Source organism: Lactuca sativa, chromosome 1 (genome assembly GCF_002870075.4).
Source record: "Lactuca sativa cultivar Salinas chromosome 1, Lsat_Salinas_v11, whole genome shotgun sequence".
Classification (NCBI taxonomy): Eukaryota; Viridiplantae; Streptophyta; class Magnoliopsida; order Asterales; family Asteraceae; genus Lactuca; species Lactuca sativa.
In genome coordinates, this window is record NC_056623.2 from 198,177,501 (window position 1) to 198,198,423 (window position 20,923).

General features: G+C 36.8%; 2 protein-coding genes across 3 annotated transcripts; one reads left to right on the forward strand and one right to left on the reverse strand.

Moving 5' to 3' along the window:
• The first annotated feature begins 5,992 nt into the window (after window positions 1-5,992).
• On the forward strand, window positions 5,993-9,320 carry LOC111881859 (uncharacterized). 2 transcript variants are annotated; one of them, XM_023878249.3, is made up of 6 exons: window positions 5,993-6,149; window positions 6,296-6,412; window positions 6,499-6,530; window positions 6,671-6,912; window positions 7,831-8,067; window positions 9,073-9,320. In XM_023878249.3, the coding sequence occupies exons 2-6, from the start codon at window positions 6,360-6,362 to the stop codon at window positions 9,079-9,081; spliced, it is 573 nt and encodes a 190-aa protein (XP_023734017.1). In that variant the 5' UTR covers window positions 5,993-6,149; window positions 6,296-6,359; the 3' UTR covers window positions 9,082-9,320. The 2 variants fall into 2 exon arrangements, with proteins under 2 accessions (XP_023734017.1, XP_023734021.1); XM_023878253.3 differs by having other exon boundaries at window positions 6,068-6,219.
• Window positions 9,321-20,267: 10,947 nt separating this feature from the next.
• LOC111881664 (uncharacterized mitochondrial protein AtMg00810-like) lies at window positions 20,268-20,711 on the reverse strand. The gene has a single exon (XM_023878063.1). The coding sequence runs from the start codon at window positions 20,709-20,711 to the stop codon at window positions 20,268-20,270; it is 444 nt and encodes a 147-aa protein (XP_023733831.1).
• Between the last annotated feature and the right edge of the window lie 212 nt (window positions 20,712-20,923).

Here is a 20,923-nt window from a genome sequence, read left to right on the forward strand (position 1 = left end):
CATTTTAAAGCTAAGAACTGGAAGTACTTACACCTAATACAGTTTTGAAAACTAAAATGTTTAAGTGGTCCAAAACAGTCCGTGAATGGAGTTGAACTTTTCTGATGAAGGCTGTTAGAAAAGTGTAGTTATGTTCTTGGTGTTTTAACTTGTATTCTCCCCCTAAAAACTCGAGAAAACATGAAAATATGGGGGTATGAACTCACCTTGTGTGATTTCAGTAGATAAGTGTTGAAGAAGAGAAGTGTTCAACCCAAGAACACTTGAAGAATCGCTTGAAGATTCGAAGCTCTAACACAAATTTAATGGAGTTTGTGTAAGATACTCATGATTTGAGTGGAAATAATCGAGATAATCTTAAAGGAAATGGATTATGCTTACCAAAGGTGGAGGAAACTCTCAAGATCAGCCCTTGAATCTCGGATTTCTAGAGAGAGAAAGTGAGAGAGAAAGGAGTTTGATCTTCTTGTGAAATGAGAACAAATGAGAGAAAATGAGGAGAGAGGATGAATATCCAGCTCTTCAAAAACGTGGGAAGGAGTGATGATTGAGTGGAAAGGACATTAATGTGACCTAGGTAAGGTGGGGAGGTATGGCTGGTCATAGAGTGGGTGTGGGAGTGGTTGCTTGTGTCATAAAGTAAAGCAAAGTCAACACTCCACCTCTTTGTACTTTTACCCACTTGCTTTTATTATTTAAATAGAGATTTTTATGAATTTATGATTAAATTGTGAATATTTAGGGTTTATTATGTTAAAATATGATTTTGGGTGAAAACCCCGCGTTAAAATAATTAAAAACGGGCCTTAAACGCAAAACTACGCGAAAACCGGGAGAAAAATGTGTTCCCAGCGAGACCTCTCGGTCCTAGGCCGAGGTTCGGTCCCTAGGCCGAGGTTCGGTCAGGAGGGTGCATGGTTCGGAAGCGAAGGCGCGAGCCAGAAGAAAGAAGCGAAGCGAGGCTGGTCCGAAGAGAAGCAGTCCGAGGCGAAGGCAAGGGGGTTCGGTCCGAAGTCTGGCTAGAACCGAAGGTACTGTTGTGAACAGTAATGAACAGTACTTTCGGTTCGGATTTTTCCTTCTTGCATGGTTCGGTTCGGACCTCCTTCAATGCCGGGTTCGGTTCGGATGAACAGTACTTTCGGTTCAGACCCTCATGAATAGTGCTTTCGGTTCAGACCCTCATGAATAGTGCTTTCGGTTCGGTTCATGAATAGTACTTTCGGTTCGGAGGGTTCGTTTCTTAAGTCCGTTTTTCGCCTAGACTTCCATTCTTGGGCTATTTTTCGCCAATTTCGAGGGTCGGGATGCCCCGAGTGATTATAGAAAGTCGGGGAGAGATTTCGAGAGAGATTTGAGAGAGATTCCTCGTTCTCAGAGAGATTTGGGAGAGATTTGACGTACTTGGAGAGATTTCACATACAAAGAGATACGTGAGAGAGATTTCACATACTTAGAGAGATTTGGGAGAGATTTGACATACTTGGAGAGATTTCACATACGGAGAGAGATTTGGGAGAGATTTCACATATTTAGGGAGATTTGGGAGAGATTTGACATACTTGGAGAGGTTTCACATACGGAGAGAGATTTGGGAGAGATTTCACATACTTAGGGAGATTTGGGAGAGATTTGACATACTTGGAGAGATTTCGCATACAGAGAGATATTTGGGGGAGATTTGACATACTTAGAGAGATTTGGGAGAGATTTGACCTACTTAGAGAGATTTGGGAGAGATTTGACATACTTGGAGAGATTTCGCATACAGAGAGATATTTGGGAGAGATTTCACATACTTAGAGAGATTTGGGAGAGATTTGACATACTTGGAGAGATTTCACATACGGAGAGAGATTTGGGAGAGATTTCACATATTTAGGGAGATTTGGGAGAGATTTGACATACTTGGAGAGGTTTCACATACGGAGAGAGATTTGGGAGAGATTTCACATACTTAGGGAGATTTGGGAGAGATTTGACATACTTGGAGAGATTTCGCATACAGAGAGATATTTGGGGGAGATTTGACATACTTAGAGAGATTTGGGAGAGATTTGACCTACTTAGAGAGATTTGGGAGAGATTTGACATACTTGGAGAGATTTCGCATACAGAGAGATATTTGGGAGAGATTTCACATACTTAGAGAGATTTGGGAGAGGTTTCACTGGTGACCTTTTTGAGTGTCCGGCTACGCACTGCAAGGTCCTTAAACCCCGTTAAGCCTTGATTTGGGATCTTGCATACTCCCGGTGAGTATGTAACATTGTTTTATCGGTTTGGCTCTCCACGTACCACCGTTTTAGGTTAAGGAGATCTAGGTGAACACACTTTTCGATTTATGGTCTCTCATTAGAATAGAGAGTTGTTTAGAAATTACATAAAGTAACTCTAGTACTCACGGCAAATTGAGTTGACCGGTTTGACTCGTTGACTTTAGTTGACTTTGACTTGACTGAAAATTGACGATTGTCACATCGTGTGCGGAAAACATAGTGTGATGCGCTGCGATCGAGCCGACTCCTTTCCTTGAAAACAAAATACCTGAAACCAAAACTGAAAATCGTAAGCACGAAGCTTAGTGAGTTCACTAGATACCACATACCATACAACCCAACTGATCCATACATGCCATACATAGCCAAGAGCCATACATAACCAACATATCCATAATCAAGTAAGGTGCTATGTGCCAAACATAGTCTTGCTAAGGTGCTATGTGCCAAACATAGTCTTGTGGTTATGCCACGGGCCGCACGTGGTCTTCCTGGTCAAGCCTGGGGCCACTCCCTGGGTCTTACAGACAGGTGCCAAGGGCCACCCCCTGTTCTTTCATGCAAGTATCACAAAGACAACTATACATACTACTCTACTAGGCTACTCCGCATATAGTGTGCCAGGAGCCACCTCCTGGTCTTTCATACACAATGGCATACAGTGCGCCAGGAGCCACCTCCCAGTCTTTCATACATATTTGCCTAGGGCTAACCCCCGGGTCTTCCTATCATACATAAAAACATACTGTGTGCCAGGAGCCGCCTCCTGGTCTTTCATGCATAATGCCTAGGGCTAACCCCCGGGTCTTCTTAGCATACATAAACTAAATGGGCCGACATTGGTGCCTTAGACCCATACAAACAGTGAGGAGACTCACCTCGCAATGCTGAACTTTGCTGATGATCCTCTGGCTGCTGACCGACAACTCTCTGAGCCACTGCTCCACTATCTCCACCAGCTACTAATATCAACATACACTTAGTTCCAAATTGAACCCTAGAAGCAAAACTAAGTCAACTCTGGTCAAAGTCAAAGTCCTGGTCAAAGTCAACCTTCCAGGTCAACCCTACTCGCCGAGTCTGCCTACTGACTCGCCGAGTTCATACGCTCAGAAACCTTTCATTCGCGACTCGACTCGCCGAGTCTACCGATTTGCGAGTCCTGCAGTGTCCAACTCACTGAGTCCCCACTCAACTCACTGATCTGAGTCTTAACTCGAAGGGTTTGGGGTTTCACGACTTGACTCGCCGAGTCCAAGAACAAACTCGCTGAGTCCAAGGCCATCTTCAACAGACTCGCCGAGTTGTTCATCCAACTCGTTGAGTTCATCCCCATCTTCATACTACTCGCCGAGTCCACTCGAAGGACTCGCCGAGTCGCTTCAGTTCTTAATCCATACAGTGGTTTTTCGGGCCATGCTGATGCTCCAAACTGTAGATCCACTCTTCCCAAGCTTATTCCTCACGTAAAGTTGCAAACTTTACGTGAAACCAAAAAGGTATGAGCTTAAAACACTCTAGGGCTAGGGCTTGGGGCAAAGTTGCTTTACCAGCACATCAAAAACTGATACTTTATGGGTCTCTAGGCCAAGACACACCTAGAGCTGAAGGGATCCATCTTGAGGACGTCTAAATCCCGAAATGCATCATACTTGGTCCAAAATCTCATAAAGAGGGACATGAAGAGATCTAACAATAACAAGACAAGGAGGAAACTTGGTTACCAAAATGAGCAGCAAAAGAGATGAATCTTCTGGATCCACAACCTTCCTCTTGAACCCTCAACTCCTTCTTCTCCTTCTAGGCTTCAAGAACACTCAAAATCCTTCAATATTGGCTCACACACTCAAAGAGAGCACTAGGGTTTCGTGGGATAACTTCTGGAAAATGGGGGATACAAATGAGGCTGATAGAAGAGGAATAAGATGCTTAAATAGGGTACAAGTCCCGGAACTAGGGTTTTCCCAACCCAGACCAGACTCGCCGAGTCAATCTCCCCGACTCGCGCTTAAGCCGCGACACGGATCACGCTCCGACTCGTCGAGTTCCTCCTTGGACTCGACGAGTTAACCACCTTGACTTAGGGTTTTCCTTTCCTTTCTTGACCTTTTTGATTTCGGGTGTTACAACCTTCTTGCCCCTTTGGTCCTTTGTCCATCATTTCCGGCGCTTGGTGTTGATAAGTGGGTTTTGTAGGACTGAGTGTAAGCCCGAATGGTGCCAACTGTTGTGATATGTCACCGGCTTAACTCCGTCTATCCAAGGGCAGGAATGAAGTGCATGTGAATCACAATAAGGAAAATGAAACCGTCGGTCGTCGTTCAGGAGGTTGTCCCGGAACGAGGCTCCGACTATCAAGTCAGTGAGGGTTTGAGAGAGTTGAAAGCGTAAAAAGAGAGTTGAATGGCTTTTTATCATGGCCCCTTCTCTTGGGGGAAAATGGTGCCTTTTAAACATGCGGATAGGGAAAACAGATCCCCGACAATATCTTCTACCTTTTCAGGTTTGGCAGGGGCTGACGACTTTTGATTGGAGGCTCGTGTTCCATGAGTGGTTGTTCGCTATTGGTGTAGACTCTGCCAGAAGTGGCGTCCAGAGCACTACACCTGTCGCTCTGGGGAACTCTTGGTACTGTTTTGTCTTTAACGTTAGCCTTGGTGCTTGGGGACCAAAGAACGGATACGAGGTCTTGAAGACGAGGGCGAAGGCCCGACGTTAGTCATACATTGCTCCTTGGCCGATCCGTGTGTTGACTTAGTGATCCCGTTATATTTGACGGATTCCCGGTGAGATACGTCAACAATCATAAGCTAATCTACTCATAAGTTATTTTTGGCTATGTTTGACGTACTAGCTGAAAAGCTAGTTGATAACTAAAAAGCTAGCTGATAAAATATAACATTTGATAAAACTAGCTGAAAAGCTAGCTAAAATATATAAAATTACATAAAATGACATTTAAGAGTATGTGTTTCTATAATTAATTAAGAGGTATATTTATAAAATTTTAAAAAGACTTCTAAAAAACTAGTCTAAATAGTTTTTTAAAAAGCTAGCTTATAAGCTAACTTAGGTGTTGTTTGTTTTTTTGGAAAAAAACCTCTTTAGACCTCTTATTGTTGCGCGACGCAGCACACACGTAACACTTTTCATCTCGCAGTTGTTTGTTTTTCAAAAGTCTTTGGATTAAAAAATCTTTGCGGACGTTCTTCTTGGCGCACCACTTGTTTTGTCTCTTCCAACCTTTTCTTTTTCTTTTTTTCTTGCTAAAATATTGATTATATATTGCTGAAATCTTATTTTATTTTTTTTTTGTTTTTTTTGTTTATTCTTGTTGAATTTTTTTTCTTTTATTTTATATTGAATAATAATAATTTGTTGATGAAATATCATTATTTTATGCTAAAATATATTTATTTTTTGTTAAAATATCATTATTTTTTTGCTGAAATATCATAAATTTTACCGAAATGTCATACATTATTAAATTTTCGATATTAAAAAATTATTTTCGGATTATAAAACCAGTTTATTTTAATTTTTTTAATATCTGCAGCAACATGCAAATGTTAAAAAAACAATCATGATTCTAATTACATTTTGCGACCGTTTGATCAATCTTTTTCTACTACAAAGTGTTGAAGAGATAGTTGCGCACACATTATAAATTTTTGCTTAAAAAAAAATTTTGGTTTCTCAAAAATAACAACTTAAAAATAAATAAATAAAATAATTAGTTAAGAGAAAAAAACTCGCAGCGTAAAAGGGTTTTGATCTCACGGGAGTCTTCACAATAATTAATTCTCTCTTGGCAGACCGGCAATCTTTCTTCTACACGACCGTAAACGGCGGTGCTGTATCTACCTTCCGGTACCTTTCGTATCCCTCTCCAATCTTCTCAGATGATCTCCATCTTTCCCCAATTTCGGATGGTTTTGGTGTTCGTATGCTCTTCCGCATCCTCTAAACGAATTGATGTTGGCTTTATCTAATCATCCCTGTTTACCTTTTTGCAGTCCACCGTTCTGTATCTTGTTGCGAGCGAATCTATCCACAACCCTATTCTGAATCCCTGTACAAATGTTCAAGAACACATTCCAGTCTGGTTTTCTATCTATTTTATACAGCCTTGGGTAGGTCTTCGTGCTATTGTTCGACTATGTAATTTTGTATTTTAATGGCAGTTTTGTTTATGTAAGTAATTGGATGTGTTGTGTAGGAGCAAGCCCTTGCAGATATGGGATAAAGAAGGTCAGTGGTGACTCCTCTACCATTTGCATCGATTTTCATCTCTGTTTGACTATTTACGAATTTATTTAGGGTTAAACGCTCATTGATTGAAAACCCTTTAAATGGGTTGAAATAATATTTATAGTTTTTGGGTATTTTAGTTGTTAATGGTCAGGTGAAACGCACACAAGATGAAGATATACAATCAAATATTCTTGAAATCGTGGGAACAAATGTCCAGTCAACATATATCACATGCCCTGCTGATCCATCTGCTACACTTGGCATAAAGCTGCCATTTTTGGTTATGATTGTGAAAAATGTGAAGAAATATTTCACATTTGAGATTCAGGTGTTGGATGATAAAAATGTCAGGCGACGTTTTCGGGCTTCTAATTTTCAAGTGTGTAAGTCTTCCCTAAATAGCAATGCACAATTTCATTTATTTGGAAATTCTCTACCCAATTGTAGCATTGTACTTTCAATCTCTTTTCTTATTAGGACATTATACATTGAAATATCTGACGAATTATAGTAAAGAAAATTTTGTTTATGTTGAAGGATATTTGCTATAATTGATAGATTTTTCAAATTACAATGATATAATAAGAAGAAATGGAAGTAGGATGCTCTAATAAAGAAATCAAAAAAATGTACATTGCTATTTGTTGCATTAAACCCTAAAGTAATAACACCATGTTATCACCATTTAGCAACCAACTATGCCATGGAATGGAATCTCCAATTCCTTTTGACTTAATTTGGAAAGCTAAACACGGTTGTTTACTTTTGACTTAATTTGGACATGAACATAATTATTTATTGAGTTAAGATGAAAAAAGTCAGGCTTAGGTTATGTTTGATAGAATAGCTGAATAGCTGAATATCTAGTTGTTAGCTGAAAAGCTATCTACTAGCTGATAAAAAATTGACATTTGGTAAAAACTAGCCGGAAGATATAAAATGACAAAAAGGACATTTAGGATAATTTGTTTTTTTATCATTAATTAAGGGTATATTAGAGAATTTAAAAAAGCTCTTGAGCTAGCTTGTTTTTTAAGATTTTAATTTGTCATGTTTGGTAAGCCAAAAAGTAATCGATAAGCTAACTTATAAAATTTTCCGAATATATCCTTAATTAATTATAACAAAAACATTCTTCTAAATGTCACTTTACGTCTTCCGGGTAGCTTATCGGTTAGTTTTTACCAAACGTTTTTCTTTTGCCAGCTAACTTCTCAGTTATCAGCTAGCTTTTTTGTTTCTTTCTTTCCTATTCCTTTACAATTTGGAATAACAAATTTGTTGTTTATGTTTAAAGGGTATGACTCGAGTGAAGCCATTCATATGTACAATGCCTTTACGAATGGATGAAGGATGGAATCAAATTCAATTGAATTTAGCGGATCTTACGCGTCGTGCATACGGAACAAATTATGTTGAGACGCTTCGTGTTCAAGTTCATGCCAACTGTCGCCTCCGAAGAATTTATTTTTCCGACCGCCTTTATTCCGAGGAAGAACTCCCACCCGAATTCAAACTTTACCTTCCCATGCAGGTTAATTACCTCGTTTATTTATTTATTCATTTATTTTTTTATTCGTTAAGTCTTGAATTTATAAAGTTTACTTAATTGATAATGATATTTGAACTGATAAAGTATTCCTGATATAAATATTGGGGTTAATCTAAAAAAAAAAACCTTATGTTTTGTGTTTCTTTTTTCGGATTAAACCTTAAGTTTATTTTTTGCCTGAAAAAACTTTATATTTTCTTTCATTTTTTACGAAAAAGCCCTCAATTTTGTATTTTTTTTTTCTGAAAAAAACCTTCAACCTTCGAAATGATTCCAAATAAACCCTAAACTTTTTTAGTTTTTCTCGAAAAAAACCTTACATTTTACGCAAAAAAACTAAAAGGGTCAAATCGGGAAAAATGAGAAAATACAAGGTTTTTTTCAAGCAAAAAATAAATTTGAGGTTTAATCCGGAAAAAACACAAAATATAAAAGTTTTTCTATTTTTATTTTTATTTTTTATTAACCCTTAATATTGTTTCTTTTTTGGACCGAATGCACTGCATGAATATGAATAAACGACTATTTCACCCTCCTATTTAAAAATAATAAATTATCCTTTTTTTAATAACTGTTATAAAATATAAATATACAAAATAATCATTTATTTAATAACCATAATAAATTAAAATGTACATCATCACATTAAATAACTTTTAAATTTTAAACAATTTAAAAATAAGATTACAAATATACATCATCACATTGTAACTCAAAACAGATTACTGATAATTAATTAGATTGTTCTAGAACAACGATAACAAAAAAAAAAAAAGTAAAAAGTAACATCCCTGTTTGATAAAACTGAACCATTTAGTATTAATTGATTCCAACCTCTTAATGGTTAAGAGAAGATAGGATTTTTAAAATACAAAACTGTAATAGGAAAAAAAAAAAAATTAGAAGTATGTTCCATTTCTTGAATATACATGAAATTATTTTTTACATATGTTCAAGTCACTTAAAATTGTTTTTATTTGCTTGCAGAAACAATGATTTCGCATAACAGAAAGCCTCACTTTGCTGCTCATTTCAACCTTTTGAAACTTCAGTTAATTATGAAATGTTTTACTTTTTACTTTTTACTTTTTATTGATCGACTTTGAAGGATTAAAATTGGTTTTGTTATTGTTGTGTTATAATACAGTAATACTTGTATTCTATTCGATGCAATTGTTAAAGTGATGTAATGGCTCACATTATCTATTTGAAATTGACAGATGTATTAATCTGATTGGAGTTCATCTTTGTAGATTTTCAATCATCTGGGAAGGCTATCTTAAAAAAAAAAAAAAAAAAAAAAAGATGTTTTAAAATTAGAAAAATAAATAAATTAAAAGAGTATAATGGTCATTGAGTTTGACAGGGATTAAATCTGAAATAAAGTTTTATGTTTTGGATATCTATTGCGTAGATTTTGATCGAATGGGAATGCTTTATCGACATCAGAAATTATAAAATATTAAAAACAAATGTTTAAAAATTCATGAATAAATTAAAAGAATATAATAGTCATTATCAGTTTGTAGGGATCAAATCTAAAATAAAGTATTTTATTTTGGATATTTTATTGCAAACATCCGGAAGGCCTTATCTATATTAAAAATTACAAAATACCAAAAAAAATGTTTAAGAGTTCTGAGATATAATAGGCATTATGATTTACGAATACAATAGGCAATACATCTTTATATTAATAAAAGATTAGTTCTTTTGACATGTGTCATTATATTAAACCTCTAAATTAATATGATGTTATTTATCAATCTATTAGTTCTTAATTTTAAATTATTAGACCTGCTAATTAATGTGATGTTATTTGTCAATTTATTTATTCTCCATTTTAAATTTTAAATTTTATATTATTGTTTTCATTAACATAAATAAAAAATGTCTAATATATATTAAAAATTAATTTTATATATTTATTTGAATCAACGATTATAATTTCACATAATTAATAAAAATATTTTATAATTAATAATTTATTTAAAATAATTAATTAATAATTTTGAAGTTTTACTATAAAAACTTAATTAATTTTATAACCGTGATTTACACGTGTTATAAACATATCTAAGATAAAGTGTTTGCTTTGTTTGCATAGATTTTCGATCATTTGGGAAGATCTTGTCAATATCAAAGATAATAAAATATTAAAAAGCAATATTTAAAAATTCGGAATAAAATAAATTAATAATATCGTGAGTTTGAGAGGGACTAAATCTAAAATAAAGTTTTTTGCTTTGGATATCTGTTGCATAGATTTTAGACTTATAAGACTTTATCTGTACCAAAAATTATAAAATATTTAAAATTCAAAATAAAATGAATTAAAGGATATAATGGCATGGACAAGATCTTAATAAAGTTTGGGGTTAACTAAAAATACATTCCATTTTACCATATAGACACCTTAATTTAACTTTGAAATATTTTTATTGGTTGAAATTGTATTGTTTTCTGAAAAAGCTGATTATAAGTAGTTAACTATAAGTTGAAATATTTTTATTGATTGAAATTGCATTATCTATGTGAAACTATAAATTTGATCATTCTATTGTCTTTTTATGGTTTGGGATCCAAAATCATTCGCAGTTGTAATAAATATCTATTGTAAGTACGAATGATTTTGGATGTCAAACCATAAAAAAAAATAATAATAATAATAGAAGGACCAAATTTATAGTTTACTCGAATTTTTACTTTTTGTTTCAACTTGTTTATTATTAGAGCATAGAGCGTATAGTTATTTTTCCCTTTTTGGCGGTCCGAATCTTATCTGAACTGCGAGAATAACTGACTAAGCCGTGCCCGAAGCCCCTATCGCCTGCCTGGAACTCCTGAATTCACTCTTTAACTAGCGATTCTAAATACATCATTACCTATCATAGCAATACCGAGACTGAAAACAAGTGAAGTAAGCTCCCCCCTTGATCCGATACAAGCGAGCTAAGGGGCATGATGTTTTTTTTGGGTGGTCAAAGTTGTGTTGCCAGCTAGCGTCTTATTGGCGCATACCACGGTGGGGTCTTCGACTGGGGTGAAGTCTTGAGTCTTGGTGGACTGATACTATTTTACTCCTTTAATCAACATCTACTAGCAAAGAAGTGTTTATTTTGTTGTGTTTTTTAGATGATCTTTTATTTATTTAATAATATTTCATTTCACTTCTCATTTTATATTTACATCTTAAATTTTAGACAAAACTTCAAAAATGGTCCCTTTGGTTTCAAAACTTTTAACAAATGCTCGTTTTCGCTAACTCCATTAGTATTTAGCAGCTAAGTAAAGATATTTCCGTCATTTTACAACCACATGACCATTTATGATGTTTTGCCTATATATATATATATATATATATATATATATATATATATATATATATATATATATATATATATATATATATATAATATTAAAGGGCCCCACCTTCTCTCTCTCTCTATCTCTCTCTCTCTCTCTCTCTCTCTCGGTCAATAGACACGTTAAGGCGGTTACCTAACCTCCATTCTCGCCCTCACCGGAAATCTGATGCTAACTGGTCCGCCATTAAAGCTACCACAAACCTTTCCTCTGATAGGATTCTCCATCTTAGTCACCTTAAGCTTGTACGCCTTATGAGACCGGAGAATCCCGACGGGGTCTTTATCTGTCGCCTCCGAGACTATGAACACGGGTCATTGTTGAGGCGCTGCTATGGATTCAATTTTGAGTTGGGGATTCAATTTCAAGGGTGAGTCCGATCAATCTGTTTTTTGTTTCTAAAAATCTATCTGCCTTATTTACTAGATTCTTAATCTGGGTTTTGATTTTGGTTCAACAGTTGGATGATTAGGTGCTTTGTCGGATATACAAGAAGAATTCAAATGCATAGAAACACATTTTCGATGGTGCTCCGACCACCGAACAGAGCCATGTGTAACATCCCGTTATTTTCAATATTGTAAAAGTCAACTCAAGTCAAACCCATCAAATAAACATCAAATTTGGTGATTTATTATTTTAATAAAGTTAAAATAAATATGTTTGATACATTTAAACACTTGATAAAGTGTTGTATAAAATAGGAGCTAAATCACCCAAATACTGACAAGCCTCGCTTTTCCTTCTTCCCCTCGGACCGCAAACACCCTTTAGGTCATAAACGGCTTCTGGACCGCAAACCTTCACTGTTACTTCTTCTCCTTTCTTTTCTTCAGACCACAAACAGAAGAGAGGCCGCAAAAAGTTCGCAGCCGCAAACCCGAGGATCTTATCTCCTCGGGAAGTGTTTACAGCTGGAAACTCTTGTGTATATATATAAGTTTGACTGATTTTTCCTTCATTCTACACCTTCTAGCCGAAAAATCAAGCATTCTCTCTCAATTATCATCAATCGAAAACCCCCTCTCTCCTCAAGAACATGCGAAATCCTCTTGAATTTAAGTTAGAATCTTGCAAGTATCATACCTTGATCTTGTAATCAACTTACAAACACTTCCAATCTATATAATTTGGGTCGAAAACCCTTGAATCTTCTTGGTTTCACCAATAACACCAAGAACACATACTTGAAGGTGGTCGAAAACCCAAGAACTTCACCCTCTTCTGGCTGTAAACTCTAATCAGCCATCCAATTTGGTTCTAACACTCTTATTTGTAAGTTAAACTTACAAATTGGTCCATTTACTTATCATATTTGTGATTATATTCACTAAAAGTATACATATATTACATGAAATGCTTATAGGATTCGTTTTGCATCGGGATCTAACTTGTGGAAAAACATCCTAAATCGAACCTTCAATCGAATCACTCACAAAAGGTGAGTTCATACCCTTATATTTTTAGGATTTTTAACTGTTTTAGGGGGGGGGGGGGTGGGTGGGGGGGGATACAAGTGAAATACAATAAAATTGTGTTAATATGTAAAATGTTTTTAAATTGTTATAATTATCAAAAATTACATATTTATATATGTGTAAATTATATAATTTGGATTCAGAAGATTTAGAATATGTAATCTAACCCCATTTCCTGTTCCTTGTTTGGTTGTGGGCTTGGGGTAAAGTTATTTAATTGAAGGTCTAATTAATCACAATTATATAAATATTACATTTATATAAATACAAAAATGGTTTTCAAATTGTTTAGTACTATTTTAGTACAAACAGTGGATTTCATGGAACAATAGTATTACAGATTCTTAAAAAAGTTAACAAAGGTTTTTCATTATAGTAAAACAAACAGTAAACTATAATAGGTATAGTTTAGAGAACTCATTCATTGGTTTCAAGGTTCAAAGTACATAACAGAAAACAAACAGAGTAGATAACGGAAAAGAAGCAGAGAACATTTTTCAGAAAACAAATAGAATACTTTACTGAAAACAAACATATAAACTATATTCTATATAGTTTATGAAACTTACTTATAGTGTATTTATTACAAAGTAACTTTTCGTTATTCTACGCGTAATCATCAATATAGCACTTGTTAGACAACCTTAATGTGCTATTTCTAAGTACCCAACAAGTCCTGAAATTATAACCAGAGTCTCCTAGAAGGAGAGCACGACACTTGTATATAGATCTATATGGGACTAACAATCTCACACCTAAATAGCTAGCTACAGTTAGGCGGGCATGCCTGGGGTGACAAATATCCTACCAATTGCAACGCCTGAAGAACGTCGTGTTCAGGCGATCATAGGTCATCTAGTATGGTTATAATAACTCACAATTTGGTATTGAACAAAATGATTAGTGTATGAATAAGTAAATTTCACATAGTTTTATTTAATTATAAAACTAGAACACAGTATTTTACAAGTACAGTTAGTCATACTAGTTAATTACAAATACATGAGTTGCATACTAGTACAAGAACATGATACTATTTCAGTATAGAGAAACATACTTTTCATGGTTTTATGAGAACTAAACTACATTTTACTACTTCAGAGTAAAATAAATTTCACACATTTTGCTTACAATATACCACAACAGAAAATATAGGATTTTCTGGGAAAAACATGTTTACAGTATCAAGGAACAAGAAAATAGATTTCAATTACAAACATATTTATGAACTCACCAACTTAATTGTTGACACCTTTTCAAAACTACTTGTACTCTTAGGGAAACAGTAATACAGGTACAGCCACAACTTTTTGAGAAGACGGAGATCTATAAAACTCATGTCTTTAAAACTTGTACTTTTGGTGTCATATACATTATGTTTTGAACACAAATGTAAAACTTATAACTTTGTAAATACAATGGTTATTGTTGTACTTTGATTACTATTATGCATTGTTGTGATACTGTACATGACGTCCTCTGCCCCCGAACGTTTCCGCCATTCCGGTTTGGGGGTGTGACAGATTGGTATCAGAGCATTGTTTATAGTGAACTCAGTATATCAATCCATAAAAGATATATATATATATATATATATATATATATATATATATATATATATATATATATATATATATATATATATATATATATATATATATATATATACTATAAATGTTATGGGGTTGAAGCGCTCTGACTACAAGTATACTTTTGAACTCCAAGTATTTTATAAGAAGAATACTAACATGCATAAATACAAGAAACAGTGTCATAGTAAGAACTATACAAAAGTATTTGGATGTTGGACACTATAGTTAAACCTGGATATGAGAGAACTAGAATTTGATCAGTTGCTCAGGGACAAGGTTTGAAAACACAAACCTTGAATGAATGCTTAAGATCAATGTCTGCTTACAATATGAAGTTCAAGTCTAGAATGGAAAGACCAGTCAAGTCTTAGATATTATATTCAACAAATGATCAAGACATTAAATGAAGAACTAAAGTTAATGATCAAAGTAAAGCTAATCAATGAAGAACAAGAAGAATGTTTTAAAGATTTGAAATAATAAGTAAATGCCAAAAGTTGAGCAAAGATCCATCATATTCTTGTATTGAATGCTCCTTTATATAGGAGAGAATGTTACAGAGAATTAACCAAGTAACTTACATAGGACTGTACAATTGAACTATTTCTGACATTCTGATTGTTGAATACAACAAAAGGCTAAGTCCTATGTAACGCTACATCAATACAAAGATAATCAATGACAAAAGACAAAACAGATGTTCTTTCAGATCAGCATACATTCCGGACGTGAGTGTCACTCCGGAATGTGTTCCTCTTCACAATGCTCTTCCTCTTCTTCTCTTCAGCTCCGGACAGGTTCCGAAGCACTTTTTACTTCGGAACCAACAAAATTCGGAATATGTACTTAGGATTGCTAGATGTTCACTTTCAGGTTCCAACAACCTCCCCCTAAGTGAGCTTAGCAATCCAACAAGCTTAGATCTGTTCTTCCTTGATGAAGATGTAGGCCCGGAACAACCAATCGCGAACTTCAATGTACCATGCCAGCTGACTCACAAACTTTTCCTTTACATGTTCCGGAGCATCAGTCTTGGATGCACGCGAAATGAATTTCTTTAGAGCTTTGGTAGGAATCAGGTGTTTGTCCAGGACTCGGAAGCAGTACTTCTAGTTTGTTTCCTTCTTGTTTATTTTTCTTGTAGTGTAGACAAACCCCAAAACATGCTCTTCAATAGGACCATCAGCTAGGAGTTCAGCTTCCGGAAGAATGAAATCAATCTTAGGAACAAATTGCTCAGTTCTGTAAAGATAGGCAAGTTCATAATCTCTTCGGCTAAATTCTGCAACGTAATCTTTCAGGAAGCTTAGTGTAGCACGATAGGCTCCCATTATGAGGTAATCCTTTTGATTTTCTCTGAAGTAGGCGGCCAAAGTAAGAATGTTGTTCGGATTCATTGATGGGAAGTCCGCATCAGTAACTGTTAGGGGAGTGGGCTTGTTCCAGAGAATGTGAAAACGGAACAGCGGACAGTCTAGTTCAAACTTTACAAGGATTTTTCTGCTGAAGACATTGAACTGAGTAATCTTCTTCTTCGACCACACTTCCTTGAATGACATTGCATTCTTAGAATAGAAAGTATCAAGTCTTTCTCTTTCTGTTCGGATGATCACTTCCGAAGGATCTGAGGGATGAAGTGGAGCGAACTTGGTGCAATACTTGCTGTAGGGAAAGAGAGGAAGATCGAGTTGCTCAAAGTCACTTGTAGGAATGTCATAGGACATGGCTCGAAATTTCGTGACATTGAAGGATGCCTTCACGACAAAGAGGAGATATTCCACGCATTGGGTTAGGATTATCTTTCAGAGCTTGGATCCGGATGCTTTCTTCAAGAGCTTGATTTATTTCGTCTTGAAACCATCCATGTTTTCGTTTGAGAGGAGGTCCGGAGTGCAGGGCTGTCATTGGTTTCTTTGCTTTGTCTCTTTGAAGAGAAAAGATGACCATCTTCATATTCTCATCAATTGTGAATTCCAGAGTAGGATTTGGAAGTGGTTCTTCCGGAATATCATTAGGGATCCGGAGTGGAGAGCCATGATCGATTGGAGCAATTTTGGGATCCAGAATAGGAGGCGGTACTGAAGGAGTGGCCCGGAATGCTTGGACTGTCAGGAGAGTTTTGGCCTTAGCCATTTTAACAGCTTGATAAAAAACATTTGGAAGAGAGGATGGATAGGAAACTGCGGACCATATCCTCTTTTGTTCTTCAGTAATGACCTTCGGAATGGACATTTTGGGAGCTTGAAGATCAAGGATGCCCTTAGGAGCATCATCAAAAACATATTCACTTTCATCTTTACTTTCTTCATCTGTGTCGCTTTTGGAAGGAGAGAGAATCTGAACTTCATCGTCTTCTGATTCTTCTTCATCTCGGAGAGAGAACTGAGTGGCCGGTTTCTGTGTTTTACTAGGTCCTTCTCCCCCTCTTGCATCGGAAACCCGGTGGACTGGTGCAAGCAACAGAGAATCCTTGAGATCATCAAACTTGGAGAAGACCTTCTGAAGGCCAGTTGTAAGTTGAAGAGAGAGAGAGAGAGAGAGAGAGAGAGTATCATAGGCTTCAGCGGTGGGAGCTTGCTCAGAAAGGTGCTTGAATGTGCTGCTAAGGATAGCAATCATCTCATCAAATTTCCGGTTCGGAACATTAACAATGTTCCAGGTTGAGCAAAGAAGTTTGATGAGGAATTTTTGAATGATCATGTTCATCTCATCCTTTTGCTTAATCTCCTTCTCCAACCTCTGAATTTGTTTCTCATGGCGAATGTGGGTCTGCTTGATTAGGTCATTGGTAGCAGACACCTAGTCGTCATGGACTTTGAGCATTGAAAAGATGGTGTTAAGGTAGTTGTCAACCAGAACATCGTATTTGGAGTCGACCTGTTCCACAGTATGCTTGAGCCTGAGGGAGATCAGTTGATCTAGGTGAGATTCACTTTCTGCAATCGATGGTCCGGATTGTTGGGAGAGAGATTGAAGAATAGTATCAAGTTTGGCATCCAGTCCGGAGACTTTTTGATCCAGTTTGGAGTTCAGTTGTGTAACTGAGGTTTCAACTGAAGACACTTTAGCCATAGTGTCTAAGACATTGTTCCGGATCTCCAGGAGAGCAAAGGGGTCAACATAATCACCAACTGAGGATTCCGAGTCAGAGTCGGAGTGTTGTGGAGGAGTAGGATGAGTTAAAGGACCAGGTTTGGTGGCAGCATCGTCTTCTTGATGTTTAGAGATTAAGTCTCCGTCCGGAGTGATGGAGGATGAGGATCCGAAGTCATATGCGGACTTAGAACTGGATGGCTTGGATTTGAAGTGAGCAGAAGTCTTGAAGGTGTATTCTGGAGTGACCCTTGCTTCATCGTCCAGCATTACTTCTTCAGAGATCTCTTCTTCCGGATCGATTTGGAAAGGACTTTGATGAGTGGTGACAGGTTGGTTTCTCGAGGTAAGTTCAGCAGCCGCATTTGCGTCAGTAGGAGGAACATAGGGCAGGTTGCTCTGAATAACCCTATTCCTCCTGGAAATCAAAGTGCATTCCACTTGAGCTCTAGTTAGGTCCGGACACCGAGATGCTGCCCTATTCACATAATCTTCCCAATTAGGATCATTAGCCTATGGTCGTCCTTTACTCCTTCCGGGTATCAGACCAGTTGAGGCATCGGAAGTTGGAGGGACTGATCCTCCTTCCGGATGCATGGGGTTCAGAACAACGATTCCGGAGTGTGTGCGTGTAGAAGTGATTTTCTTTTTGGCTTTAGGTTTTGTGGGAGAAGCCTTTTGCTTGATTGATTTCTTGAGTTTAGGTTCGGACCTGGCAGGGTTAGCGTCTTCCGAAGTGGGTTCAACAGAGACCGGGGCAGGTTGTGATGGGTTGAACACAACCAAAGTCTCCAGATGTTGTTTTAGATAAGGAGAGTCGGAAGGAATGATGGCCAACATATGGTCCGGAAGTCGTTTGACCGGACCAAAGGATGATTGGTCTGGAATCCTATATGACTTAACAATTTTGAAAGAGATGCATACCTCCGGAGCAATTGTGCTAACCGGAAATGGTTCGGAAAGTTCAGTGAAGAGTTGCTGTAAAGTCAGAGCCTATAATCTAGGGCTCGAAATTTCGTTGGGCTTCCTCTTTGTGGCGAACTTGCAGAAATCTTGCCACAAGACTTTAGGGAGATCCACAACATTCTTGTGTCCGGAGTAGATGCTGAAGACTAGGTTCAGCCAATCCTTGCTCAAGGTATCAGTACCTCTGTGCTTTCCAGATAACCCACAGATGATGAGATGCATAAGAATAGTCCAGAGACCTGACACAACAGATTTCTTGAAATCCTTGGCCTTGTAGTCTTATGTATAACCAATGTAGTGTAGAAATGTCTAGAACTCTCCAGTTGTCGGTTCAACAGCTTTGAAACCTCTAGGATTAGGTTTAGCACTGATCGTCTTGAGAAAGGTCGATTTGTAAATGGGAACGGTATGATCACCAAGAATGGTGGTTTCCAGAACTCCATCTTCAAGTTTGATGCTTGTGAATGCGCGATGAAGATGATAAACTGGTAGTGGTGGATCTGGAATTTTTGTAAGTGGAATGGAGATAGGGTGATTTGCAATGAACTCAATCATCACCCAGATCGATTCATTGTAGTCAAGAGGGTTTAAGGAGAATAGTTGAGTTGTATCTCTGATAAAGGGTTCTTGATCAGCAGAAGAGGATGAACCCTTTGATCCTTTTGATGATTTCTTCCTTGCGATGGATTTCTTGGGAGTTGATGCAGTTTGAGTTGGGTTTTGTGAAGACGCCATTGTTGAAGAATGATGAATGCTTGATGAACACGAAGAACAGTGAGAGAATAGCTATGATCCAGTATTCCGGATAAGTAAGTCCGGAATAGCTATGATCTGGTAGGTGCATTGGTGAGTTCTGAAAATCTACTTTTGAGACAGTTCCGGAGAGAGAAATATTCAAGTTCAAGTTATGTGGTTCTGGAACAAGTTTTGGGGTTCCAGATTAAGGGTGTGGTTCTGGAACAATGGTGTGGTTCCGGAGAAAGGTTGTGGTTCCGGAACAAGGTTTGTAGGTCCGGTGCAGGTTTTTTTTGAGAAAGTTTAGTAGTTGAAAATTTTATGTTCTAGACCAAATGTTTTTCAAAATTCCGGAGATGATGATCTGGAGTAAAACTTCCAGAGCACAATTTGAGAAGAGGTTCAGAAGATAATACCTTTCCGGATATGAATTTCGGGATGTTATTATGAAGTAAATTCCAAGATGAAAACCAGGAAGACTCTATAGGCTTGACACAATGTACTTAGGGTGAACTGATCAGCTCAACACTCAGGAGATAATTAGAAATAAAGACAAGTAAAATGATCCTTTGATATTCGTAAGGAAAATAGTTCTGAAAATAAAATTTAACATCGGAACCGATTTTTCTATGGAATACTTCAATCAGAGAGAACAAGTCTCCTGAAAGAACTGAGGATCTGGCATCATCATACCCATTTTTGTTCAGAAAACCATTGAATTTGGTTTCTTCTAATGCCTTAGTAAGGACATCAACAATCTCATCGTCAGATGGAACAAAAATAAGTTCAATGTTACCATTTAGAACATGATCTTTAATAAAATGGTACTTGATATCAATGTGCTTTGTTATGGAGTGCTGAATTGGATTGTGAGAAATTGCAATAGCACTTTGAGAGTCACAGTAGATAGGAATGCGTTGAAATCGGTAAGCATAATCCAAGAGTTGGGATTTCATCCAAAGAACTTGAGAGGTACAGCTGGCAGTAACAATATATTCAGCTTCGGTTGTAGAGAGAGAGCAATGCAGTTTTGTTTCTTGGATGACCAGCTGACTAATCGACCACCTAGGAATTGACATCCTCCAGATGAACTTTTCCTATCGAATTGAAGTCCAACATAGTTCGAATCTGAATAGGCTTGGAGAAGGAAACTTTCATTTGTTGGGTACCAGATTCCGAGATATTTAGTGCCTTTAAGGTATTGGAAAATTTGCTTAACAACCAGAAGATGAGACATCTTGGGATTAACTTGAAATCTTGCACATAAGCATGTGGAAAACATGATATCCGGACGACTTGCTGTAAGATAAAGCAGAGATCCAATCCTTCCTCTATACTTCTTTTCATCAACTGCAACACCTGAAGGATCAGCAAATATCTTGTGACCAAAGCCCATAGGTACCTTGGCAGAGGCACGGGTGTCCATAGACTACTTTTTTAGAAGTTCGGAAATGTACTTCTCTTGGTGAATAAAGATTCCTCGGTTGGTCTGTTTGACTTGGAGACCAAGGAAGAAACTTAATTCCCTGTTCATACTCATTTGAAATCGATTGATTATAAGCTTTGCAAAGTCAGCAACCATGGTTGAATCCGTAAATCAAAAAATGA